Source organism: Synchiropus splendidus, chromosome 7 (assembly GCF_027744825.2).
Source record: "Synchiropus splendidus isolate RoL2022-P1 chromosome 7, RoL_Sspl_1.0, whole genome shotgun sequence".
Lineage (NCBI taxonomy): Eukaryota > Metazoa > Chordata > Actinopteri > Syngnathiformes > Callionymidae > Synchiropus > Synchiropus splendidus.
In genome coordinates, this window is record NC_071340.1 from 27126529 (window position 1) to 27138575 (window position 12047).

Sequence of the window (12047 nt, forward strand, 5' to 3'; positions counted from 1 at the left end):
CCAAGGCCAAGGAGCCCAAGCATGTGACATGTTATTTCATTATTGGCTATTTGTCATTTACTTTGCTTTAACAGTTGCAATGTTTTCCATACAGTGACGTCCATTTTTTTGAAGCTTTTGTATTATTTTTACTCAGTGTCTTTTGTGGGTTAGTTGTGGATAAATGAACCAGTAGGACATGGGAACGATGGGCGTGTGTTTGAAAAGTCCTGATGTTACTGTCGGACCTGAGCTCAGACGTCAACATTGTCTCTGTCAGCAGAGCTGTTTTTTCAAAGTCAATTCGAGGTGTTGATGGACTGACTGCAAACATCATCCTTCTATTACAGACTCAGATCAAAGTCAATCAATCAAACTTGTTAAAATGAGAAAATATTTCAAAAATTGAACTGATAATTAATTAATAAAAACGTTTGACAGCAAGAAATTGGAATTTAAAACCTGTTTTTGATGCAAATTTCAAAACAATTTCCTGAGTTTTTCCTGAGTACTCCTCTTGATATTAATTAGGGGTGGAATTTGATTTGTAAAAATTCCAATTAATTTGATCATTTGTGATTAATTAATCTCAATGAATCTGAATATTTGCCAAGAGGCCACATTATGTGGTATATGACCTAATCAAATGATGGAGCCACACACACATGTAAACAACAAAATATTGTTGATTTTGCACAGCAGTTTGAACGAACGATTAAATGCTTAAATATTTTAACGCGTGTTTTTGTTGTAATTGATGAATCCTAACTACCTTGTTAAAGTCCCACCACTGATATTAATATAATAATATTGATTTCTCTTCATTTTATACACCACAGTGGCTCTGAGCTCAACGCCTGACCCTCCATTGTTGCAGTGCAGTGTCACACAGTGACTTAAAAACGCTGAGTCCTTCACCACTAAGTTCATGCTGTAGATAAAAACCATCTTTGAACATTCAGCGTTTACGTGGAGCCCACAATAAATGGCCATTATCCTGAGCGTCCTGTAATATTCTGACACTGCTCTCTTTCCCAGCATAATCCTCCACTTCCTCTGAATAACATCCATTTAAACAAATGGCCCACGGAGTCTCACACACACACACACACACACACACACACACACACACACACACACAGACACGTCGTTGCCAGTCAAGCACCTCAATTCCCATCAGACTGGATCACAGGAAACCATACAAAGGATTTCATATCTGCTGACTAATCCCTGGCTGAAGAGGACCTTCTTCTTGGTGGATAAAAAAACATGAAATGTTCATGACACACCGGATCTGCACTGACTGTACAGGAGAGGAACCACGGCATCTTGGAGTGTTTTAGGACAGGGGCTCAATCACAAATCCTAACCTTCTGTTCCAACAACAGGCCGGGGCAAAAGCACTTTGGTCACTTCACTCAGAGATCAGAAACAGAGGGTCAAAGATCTCCAAACACACGGAGAAACTCCCTTCACCGAGTACCAAACTGGAGCTTCTTTGACCAGAGACGGGCTGCCGTGGTTATCATGATCTTAGTGTGGCAGTACAATATGGGAGCAACATCCTGGCTTAACCAACATGTTTCAGTCACATTAAACAACCAGACGGAAGAGGCCTCTGTAGAATCTGAAGGACCTAGTGGCTCAGTGAGGACAGTCACTATTGGCTGTTCCAGACGTCAGATGACACGGCTCAAAGCATGCGACTCGAGTGGTGTCCTTGTTGGCACCAAGTATGTCCGCTCGTGGAATGTGTTCGGACAGCCGCCAAGTGACAACATCACATCCTGAAGTTGAGATCAGAATATTTTTAGGATTCAGATTCCTGTGTCAGCCAATCATGACGCGTTTGTCGTCAGACCAGGAAGTAGACGCTTGACTGCAAAGTTAGCAAAACTGATCCTCGCAGGAGAAGTCGGATCACCTCAGGAGCGAGGAGCACGACATGTACCTTTCAAACCAGCCAGATTCAGGAGGAAACAGGCAAAAATGTAGCACCATGGCAAGAGCCAACAGAATGAGAAGCAGAGAGCAAGCTAGCTGTTAGCATCTATCGCTGATCGCTGACATTTGAAGAAGCGACCGGCGCACAAGCGGAGAGTATGTACTCTGACCTGTGCCGACCGAACGTCGCTACTGTTGCTCCACACTCCGGCTGTGTATCAAGGAGCATAAAACGCACTCACTAATGAGGTTGATTCTTGCAGAGAGAAGCGCCATCAATTATTCATGTATTTGTTCCAGCGTCTCTGCTCACTGAGAGGCTGATTAGAGAAGATCCCGGAGCACAGAGCCAGAGATTTGTGGCTGCTGTCCTGCATTAGCCCTGACCACCACGGCCCAGCATCCGCACAGCAGCCGTGGCAGCGGATCACACTGGTCCACAAGGGGCCGCAGGTTTTAGCTCCGACCAAACAAGCGCACACAGCTTAGCCAATCAGGGGTCAGCTGAAGCAAGCAACACCAGACGGACCATCATCCTATTAGAGTCTTCAGTCACCTGACCGGAAACAAGGTGATTGGCTGGAACAAAAACCTGCAGCCACTGCGGCCCTCTGAGGACCGGTTTCAGACCCTGGTTTACAGTGTACACAGAAAGAAACTGATCAAACTCCATCACACACCATGTTCACCTAAACTTCATGAGCTGCGTCGAGTATTTCACATACTTTTAGGGGTCATCTTTTGCATTACTATGGCCTGTAAAATGAGAAATATGTATTTTATTACAGATATGAAAGAGCTATAGGTCCAATAGGAGGACTCAGGTCATGAGGTATGGATAAATACATCCAATCATGAGACACTATGTTACACACGCTTCACTATTGTGGACAGAACTGCACTGCTCCAGCTACAGTCCTCCAACTACGGTGGCCTCAGGAGGACACAAGTCTCATCTCACCTGTAGAATACAAATATGTGACAGCCACATCACTGGGCTCATGTGGCAGCAGCAGGCCATGGATCGGCCTCCAGACACATGGTGTTGGATATAGAAGCTCCTACAGACGCTACCAAGGTGAATTTGTCCAGGCTACTTCACTGTGTCCACCTCAACGTGGAATTCAGTGAGTATCAGTGGCTGCCAAAGCTATTTGTAGCTGTGGTTTTACAGGAGCAGATATGTAGGTCAAACGACTAAGTTTGACCAGCTACACCTGCAAAGCTGCTTCCCAGCACTTCCCCCGTATGTTTTCTTTCATTTGAGATCAACCTTCCGTGATGATGCCTTCAAATATGTCACCTGACGCTGCCAGAATAATGTCCTATACATGTTGGTGGGATTGGGATGAAGCCTGAAAAAGTGTTACTTTGGTGACCCTGAAGGGACCTGGAGGATAGCGACTCATTCAGTCAGTGATCAGCATCGACTTCACTGACTTCAGTCGCTCTCCTTCTGCGTGACTCTGTGTGTGTGTGTGTGTGTACAGGGGAGGTTTCCAGTCACACTGCTGCAGGGCAGCCGCAGAAGAACAGTCAAGTTTTGATCAGCCGTCTGCTGCTCACAAGAGGCACAGTAAAGTCTGGAGGCAGCCAGCGTCTTGTTTCAGTCCGACCCAGCTCCATCAGTGATGATTATCTATTACTGTCACAACATTCCAAACACAATTTCACTGCACAAGCAACTGTCCTGGCTTTCTATTTAACGCAATCCACTTGCAGCGCTTTGTTGACACACAACGTCTCAGTCACTACACAGAGGTCAGAGCTCTGACTTCAGCAATGCCATCACATTTGTTGGCTCGTGTGGGTTTCAATCCTCGCGCTTCTTTAGACTTCTTTTCCTTCCCATGACTCACTCGGGCTGTCAGAGTACATTATCAAATCTAGTTTATTCCCACTGAAGCAGAGTTAACTCGGGATGAATCACAAATTAAACTGCCGCTGACAAAATCTTCCTTTAGGCTACATTTACAACAGAAAAGTGTGATTAGTTTGTGATTAATCGCGAGTTAACTCTGCTGTGCGATTAACGGCATTTTAATCTGTTGATATAGGGGTTATTTATTTGCTACTTCATGGATGATGGCAACTCGTTTTGTCTGGGACAACAGTGCAGTACAGTGAGGGTGGTACAGTAGGTGTGTTCTGCAGCACAGCTCCTGCACTGCAGCCCTCCAGAAGTGAGTCTGTTTCCTCCATATTTGGCTCAATACTATACATTGATCAAGGTGTGCGAGCGGGAAGTGAAATGTTTGCTCTTATTAGCACAGTCCTTACGTCTTCGTCTGGTGCGGGGGAGGGGGGCTGTGCGGGGGAGGGGGCTCCCAGTCTCAGTCAGGGGAGGTTTAGAAGTCTCGCACAGACTCATGACATATACATTATTCAGTCTGCCTCCACTAGGACACACTCGGGCTTCTAAAAATGGAGCACCACCATGATGCAAGGATGAAAGAAGACAAAGCATTTAGATACTCAAGACAAGCACCCACGATGGAATTTCTTTTCTTTTCACCAAACAGTAACAGACTAGTTCTTATTTATTTAATTAGCATTAGCGATATCATTGAAGGCAGAAAGATCAATCGGACAGCTGGTGGCAGTAGTGTGCACCCGTCCACATGCTTCCACGCTCCTTTACATTGCTGTTCACCAATATATCCAGCAGGGGGAGCAGCCCAGAGTCAAACGTTCATGACAACAACACACTCCAAACCAACATGGCGACTGTGGAGTCAGCAGTGATCATCTAGCTCTTGTACAAAAGATGAAACGGAGTCAGTGGTCGGTGAGGCTGTTAATAGAAGAAGAAGATGGCGCTGGGTGACCAGCCCACAACACTGATGTGAGGAGACCGAGGTCCTTTAGGGACTTTTGTGTATGACTTACTTGAGGAAAAAAAATATCAGCCTGTTGGGACTTTCAAAAACCGGCCAAGAAATGCAGATTGGTGCAGCCCTACCTGCAACACCATGAAGGAGCTGGTGTCGCACATGGCTGCTTCACACACATCCAAACTAAGAGTCTATTGGGCAAACGTCTCAGAAGAAAACATGGGTCCGTGACACCGTCCGATAGCTTTGTCTATTCCTTCATTTCACATCTGCTCCCCAGATGTGCGTCACAAGTGTAACACAAGTCAAGCTGAAAGGGCGATTTAAACACCCCAGACAGGTTGCTGTTGGTAATGTTATCACGTGTTGCCTAATGTGGATAATCAATGCTAATAGCTTATTGGTTCATGTTTCCACGGAGCACATCCTGCAGGAAATGGCCATCGTCATCCCGGAGCTGCCATCTGTCTTCGCGTGTGTGGTGTCTCAGAGCATGTTGCAGGAAGCCGACACACACCAAATGGTGTTTTAGCGTCTCACACAGCTCCACCATCGTGGAGATGGGACCATCAGGTCTGTCAGGACCTCGTCCTCCTTTCCCAACCAGGTCTGCGTCCAGTTGGTAACGCTAGGAATGGACACCAGAACGAGAACAAAGGTCACGCCGAACCAAACTGCGAGAGAAGATCAACACGATCTGATGCCAGATCTGGCAGGGATGAAGACCAAGAATAGTTGGGACCAGATCCGGGTTGAGCTGTTTGAGACCACTGCCAGGCTCCCAGTTTGACAAGTGGGACACCTGATGCCATAATAAGTGTGTTTTGCCTCCACAGTGTAAATGGTGACACCAACTCTCCCTGTGCCCTGCCGGAGGCCGTTCCTCAGCAGCCTGGGACGGAGGCAAACTTTTCTGTCGAGTCAGGGAAAGAATGAGGACAACTTTCCCCAGTGGTGTCCATTTCTCATCTCAGCAAGGCTCTCTTCCCGCTCACTGGTTTCTTTCCTCATACATTCCTTCGCTCCCTGCTCATATTCTGCTCTCATGGCTAGTGAAACAAGCGCATGCCAAAAACCACAGCTACTCACTAAATGCTGTGGAATAGTTTCCAGTTTTAGGGGGATTTATGTCTTCTATCGGCAGCTCCAGTGCTGCGCAGCTTCGCTGATAAATCCACAACTCACGGCTGCAGATGCTTAAAGTAAAGGCAGCGTCTGCCTCTCATCCCTGCGGCTCACGGTGACCACATGTGATGAAATATTTCTCTCTGCCCTGTATGGTTCAGCTGTCGCTGTCTGGAGCAGGATCGACTCCAGCATGAAGGACAAGGACGGAAGACTTCTGATAAATATAGCAGTTCAGAAAACTGTTGAAAGCTGAAGCAAAGACACCACGAAAAATGTCGATTAGCAAGGTCAAAAACCTGGTCTGGATCAGGTATGAGGGCTTCCTCAGATGGAGCCAGGCACCTGCTCTGAAGAACCAGTTGTAGTCTTTTAATCAGACCACTTCCTTCATCAGAGATACACTTGTATGGAGTTGTTTTCATGAGCCTCTCAGTCTGTTTGTATCTTTGCGAGGACCTCTCCTGGCCATCACCCTCTCCCCCTGAACCTAACCCTCCAAAACTCACCTGAACCAGACTGGAACCTAGTTACAATAAACTATTTTTACTGGGGTTTTAAGCCTCTAAACCTGGTGTGGACCGGCTAAAATGTCCTCACAAAGCTTGTCAAGACTTGGACCCAAAACACGGCCACACACAAACGCACCACTGACAGAGAAACAAGGGAGATTTGAGATATCTGCAGGGGGTCTCAGCTAACCCCAGACATTACTCTGTCTCGATCATCTGAAGTCTGAGAGGAGCAAGTGATTTTGTGTTTGGGACCTCCTCCATGAGCAATATGACTGAGGTCAATGGAGGGGTCACCAGTGGACCTACTCATGTGTGTGTTGCCATGTGATCAATATGTTAGCATATGTGAGTTAGCGCAGCGTTTCATTCATCCAGTGGTTTATGATGGAGCAACTCCTCATGTGTCCTGTGACCATTTCAGGCTCCGACTCAAAGGAAGGGATTCTGTTTCTCAGCCTACTGTGTGTCAGCGCTTCCAAATGCTGTCTCAAGATGGAAGCGTTGCCAGGCGAACGTGTCGCGGCAAGACAATCTCAAGGCAGGGAATCGTGTGGAATGATCCAAACTGCCGGTGTGGTTGGTGTTTAGTCAAACGCTGCCGAACCACTGGGGTGTGTCGTTCCATGGTGACTGTGAATGGACACACAATGCTGCCGCGATCACAACCCCAGGTCAAAGGTCAAGTGGCAGCCAACTAGACCCAGTCTGTGGTCCGGTCCAGTCAGAACTGGCACCAGAGGAAGGGTCACTCAGCATCCCAGCAAAACTGAACAAGTCAGCGGCGCAGCCATCAAACAAGTGTCAGGTTTGGGTGCAGGCTCCGTCCCTGCATCGTGCAGCCTGCCGCGGCTCGGCCGCATCGATCGTCTCGATGCGCTCGTTAATCTGAGCCGACCATCAGCTCTGTCAGGGAGCAGCTGCAGAAGCCATTAGAGCAGACCTACTCACCCTGTTAGGACCACCACAAAGTCCATTACGTTCCAGCCATTACGCAGGTAGGAGCCCTTATGAAAGGCGAAGCCCAGCGCGATGATCTTGATGCCAGCTTCAAAACAAAATATTCCAATGAAGTAGGGCTCTGTGTCCTCCTGCAGAGACGAAGGCCAAACGTCAGTCCAGCAGCAATAAGCAGGCTGCTCGCTGCACACCAGACTTGGGGATCACACACAATACACCCCCCGTTTCACACACTCATGGACACCATGAAGCTGCCAGGCTCCTACTCAATCCTCCAAAATTCATGTTTATTTTTAATCAATTTTCAGCGAGGTCCACTGGTGTTGCACAGTACATGCACAGTCACTAAGAGTGAGGCTCAATGTTTCATGCAGTTTAATATTGTCGAAGGGTTTCGGCTCAGTGATACTCCTATCATAATATTTACTGATTTTATTTGATAGTACTGGTGCTATAAAATAAATCCAATAGTATTCTTTGGTTATTACTAAAGAAAAGATAAAGACTGCGTTATCAGTCTCCAACATTTTGGCACAATAAATACTGACTGAAGTCTGACTGCACAGAATAGCTTAGTGGAATCATCTGAGAAAGGTTTTCACGCTTCACTCACCAAACGTTCCGACATGGGCGTCTTGTCTAAGGCCGGTAGGTGCTGCTCCAAGGCCAGAACGATGCAGTTCGCTATGATGGTTGCTAAGATCATGTACTCAAATGGAGTGGTCATGTTAAGGAAGACAAGCCTCATCAGAAATGGAACAACATTAAAGACCAAACACTTGATGACCGAAACTGGTGAAATACATACAGTGAAATGCATCGCATGCTTGTTGCAGTTTGAGAGAAACTACCAAGTTCGCTACAAAACATGACTGGGTGATTCACCCACAAGAACTAGGAGCCTATGGACGAGTATGGACTTGAAAGGCCTGCTTCGTCTCGTGTCAAGTTCATCGCTGTGAGAAGCTTCCCAAAACACTCTTGAGACCACAGAGCTCAGGTTCAGGTCGGAGATGCTGTTCCTCTCAATCAAGTCTCTAGTTCGTCGCCGTTGCCCATGTGAGAATCAACCCCCCCCCCCAGGCAGAACAATGGAGAAAGAGGCACTTCATCTCCCTCGAATGAGTCTTCACACAGAACAATAGAAGCTCCCCTTTAATTGACTGGTGAGTCGTACAGAGTCAGGTCAAGGGTCCAAGCCCTCTCAGACCGAAACCATGAGGTGGGTGCAACTGTGGTATGCCAGCCCGGCACGAACACTGAGGAGACGAAGGTACAGACTTCACTCTGAGCCATGAGCTTCATGTAAAAGCACGTTCATGTGACATCATTCCAGCGCCCCATAGAGAGGTGCCTGCGCACACTGTTAGACAGGCTGAAAAACTGGACGTCTCACTCACTGAGGTAGTGACCTGGCGCAAGTACACAAGGACCAGGCCAACCTTGGCTCCACCTCACATGAAGTGGTGGCTTCAACAGCTTCCATGGATCCAATGCTCTGCTTTGCTGATGACACTTCAATAGCTTTGACTGCTCTTCACTGACTGCCAACGCACATTCAACACCGTCATCACCACAGCCGACATTACACACAGCTCTAGATGAGTCCTCCACCATGGCCATCTCAACTACCATCTGCTCATGGCACCAACCAACACAGCGGCCAACACCAACAAGCTCAGTCACCTGTGAGACTTTTTCCCATAGACATGAAGGAGTGAGGGGTTCACCGACCGTCACGCTAAGCTATTCCCCGCCACTCATCACATCCATCTTGTCTGTCTCGTGAAAGTCAGTTACTGGCCCCTGATGCTGAAGCTATGCTCAGACTGATGATCAGCCAGGGCTGTGAGGTCAGTTGACCTCAGATGGTAACAAAATATGATTTCTAGACATCACACACACACACCAGGCGCTGACTCTCTAGGCAACAAAGCGATTGAGTCAGGACTCGTCAGAATCCTCTCACTGAGTTGTGAAGCACCAGACCCGATGAACTGATTTAAAACACCACTGACATTTCACTCGTTCATTGGCTGGCATGCAACTCTCCAGTACATTCACCCAAAACACTGCACGATTTAAATGAATTATCTGCAAGAATCGACGGTAAAGCCTCGAGTTGATGTTGAACAATAAGAAAGACAGAGGGAGAACACTCAAGCGCAATGTTTTGGATCACATGTGTGGGAGCCAGCAGAGCAGATGGAGGCTGATCAACCCGACAACAGGTGGCTTCTGCAGTGTGCTGCCAGGTCTGTAGAAGGGAGACGGGTTCAGCACCACAGACAGCGCCCCACACGGGCGCTTCCGCCGAAGTTACATCATCGATCTAAGACTTGAAAAAGCAACGCTAAATCACAGAACCGAGAGACCTTTGAACAACTTGGCGACGAGGGAAGGATATGGCCATTCGGTGATCTTTTTGGCGTATTTGCGGATGATGTTATCCTCGCTGAAGATGAAGAGCGATCTGTTGATGGTGAGGCAGTTCTGTTTGACAGGGATGGGGTTGTAGATGGCCATCGTCCGAGCTCTCTGGGCCATAGTCTGCTTGTACATCCTCTGGCCCCCGGGAGGCCCCGGGGGGCGGGTGGCCATCCGGGCCGGACCCGCGCCCGGACAGCTGCAGCCGCCGTAGCGGCCGGACACTTCCTCTTCGAAGCGAGCCATGGTCGGGGAGCGAAGGTGTGACTGAGGAAACCGAGAGTGCCTGCAGGAGGAGAGGAGAGAAGAACCATCACAACGCGCGCGGTCGTCCCGGGGCCACGGAGCTGCAGGTGACGTCCATGGAAGGAAGGCTCGAGCATCCACGCAACCAAAGCCCGCGTCCCGCGCTCAGGCGCGCCGCTCCTCCGTCATTGTTGCTCAAAGTTCGGCTACGCAGTGATGCATCGTCCTCTTTTTTCCTGTTTTTGTTTTTTTTTAATCCCCCGCGGGTGTCGCTCCGACGGTCCACGACTGACTGCAGCTGGGACTAACGCCGCATCACTTCTGCCTCCGCCCTCTCTCCGGGATTCCGCCGCTCCGTGGACGGACTGGTGCTGGACTGAGGATGGGGAGCCGCTGTCCCTGCCCAGAGCCACCCACGTGACCGGAGAGACGCCAGACCAGGCTCCACCTGGACCGGCCCTGTTCCCATGGCAACAGGGAGGAGCAGCGCTGCTGCGCCGACACCGATGGTGTTTAGATGGTGCGAGAAACAGGAAATACGATGCTCGACAGCAAAACGACGCAGAATATCAATGAAGGAGAAAGAGAAGGAGCAGAGCGCGTGTCATATGCACATGCAATATTGAGACCAAGCTGCTTTGGTTCTGCAATTTCAGGTGTTGATCAAGAGTAGTTTTTTTCCCTCACTTTTGACAAAAATATGTATGATCATTCAGCGCGAGCAAGCAGAGCATTGGGACCGAACGTCACGGTTAAGAACCATTATCAACAAGCGACCGGCACAAGCTTTCATGATGAGGATATCAATGCTGCGTTTGAAGTGAAAATTTGTCTCGAAAATGTTCATTTCAGGACACACAGTTGTGTACCCCATGTACAGCGCATACACTTAAACACTTACCCCACATACGTCCCATATTCTACAAACAAGCACAAAAACAAAGTCAACCAATGCTACTATGTGCACAAACTGTCTAGCAAAGTTCAAAGGTCACTCCACAACAATGTGCTGTATTAATTATCCAACCGTCAAAATGGCGCCTGATTTTTGCTTTAATGGCCAAAATGACACACATAGATGTGTGCCGTTACTGAGAACGTTCAACAGGCCTGTAGCCACAGAAGGGATCAGGGAGGGTGACGCTACGGCGTTGTATGGGGTGACCTTCCCTAAATGCAAACTTTGATCAAAGCTAGTGTAATTCAACATTTAAAGCTATGTGATGGACCAGCAGGGGAGATTCAGTTCTTCCAGTTCCAGAAGGCTCTCAGTACTGCCCTCTGGAGGTTAGGAGCCACTGGAAAGCTGCTGATGCTCCAACAGGTCAGACCCAGTGGCAGACATCAGGTGCTCCTCCTCCTTAACACGTCCTTCAGTACCATCTCATGTGGAACCAAGGTGGGGGCGGCCTGGCCACTGACTCACGTTGTCTGTCTTTCAGATTCATCAACCAGGGCGAGAGACAGGAGCGCAGATGGGACAGTTGTTCTCCTTCATTGAGGGCCACTAGCTCACAAACTCTGATGCCCTGACTGCTTCCTCTTCACCAGCCTGTTACCCTGTGTATTTATTTGTGGAAAACCTGACTATATTCATGTGAAAGCACAACTCAGCTATATATCACACAAGCGTTTTGTTTTGTCCAAAAATGAAAAAGAAAGTGGCTGAACAACTTCACCATGGTGTCAGTGGAAAGGGATGAAGTAAAACTACACACAGATCAACTTGTTTTTTCAGTTGTCTACTCACAGAAAGTAACTCAAATAGTCTCCGAGGCCGAAGGAACTGCATAGTGTGTGACAAGTAGCCTCGATTAGTCTCACCTTCAGAAGCCCTCACAGGATCCAGGTCCTTCAGTCGAATCTACACACCCAGGAGTTCTATTTTAGCCAAGGCCCTTTCAGGTGGCCGTGGCTCAGCTTCATGCAGTGGCCAACGAGCAGCGGCCTCTGGATTTGGGAAGGGCCTCTGCTCCATCTCTGCAAGGGAAGATCGATGATGGAGAAAGGATTAATGGGC

At 48.2% G+C, this 12047-nt stretch overlaps 1 protein-coding gene across 15 annotated transcripts in view; it reads right to left on the reverse strand.

The window, feature by feature from the left end:
- Positions 1-10904, reverse strand: part of cacna1ba (calcium channel, voltage-dependent, N type, alpha 1B subunit, a) — a 56187-nt gene extending 45283 nt beyond the window's left edge. For 11 of the 15 annotated variants that reach the window (XR_008415514.1, XM_053869729.1, XM_053869727.1 and 8 more), the window contains exons 1-3: positions 9762-10903; positions 7968-8073; positions 7346-7485 (exon numbers count right to left, since the gene is read on the reverse strand). Coding sequence is in view for 14 of the 15 variants with exons in the window: in XM_053869729.1 (XP_053725704.1) it covers positions 7346-7485; positions 7968-8073; positions 9762-10027 (512 nt within the window). In the remaining variant the exon portion in view is untranslated. Of the gene's footprint in view, positions 1-7345; positions 7486-7967; positions 8074-9761 lie in introns of all 15 variants that reach the window. The other 4 variants (XM_053869717.1, XM_053869730.1, XM_053869726.1 and 1 more) reach the window with 2 other exon arrangements.
- Positions 10905-12047: the final 1143 nt, after the last annotated feature.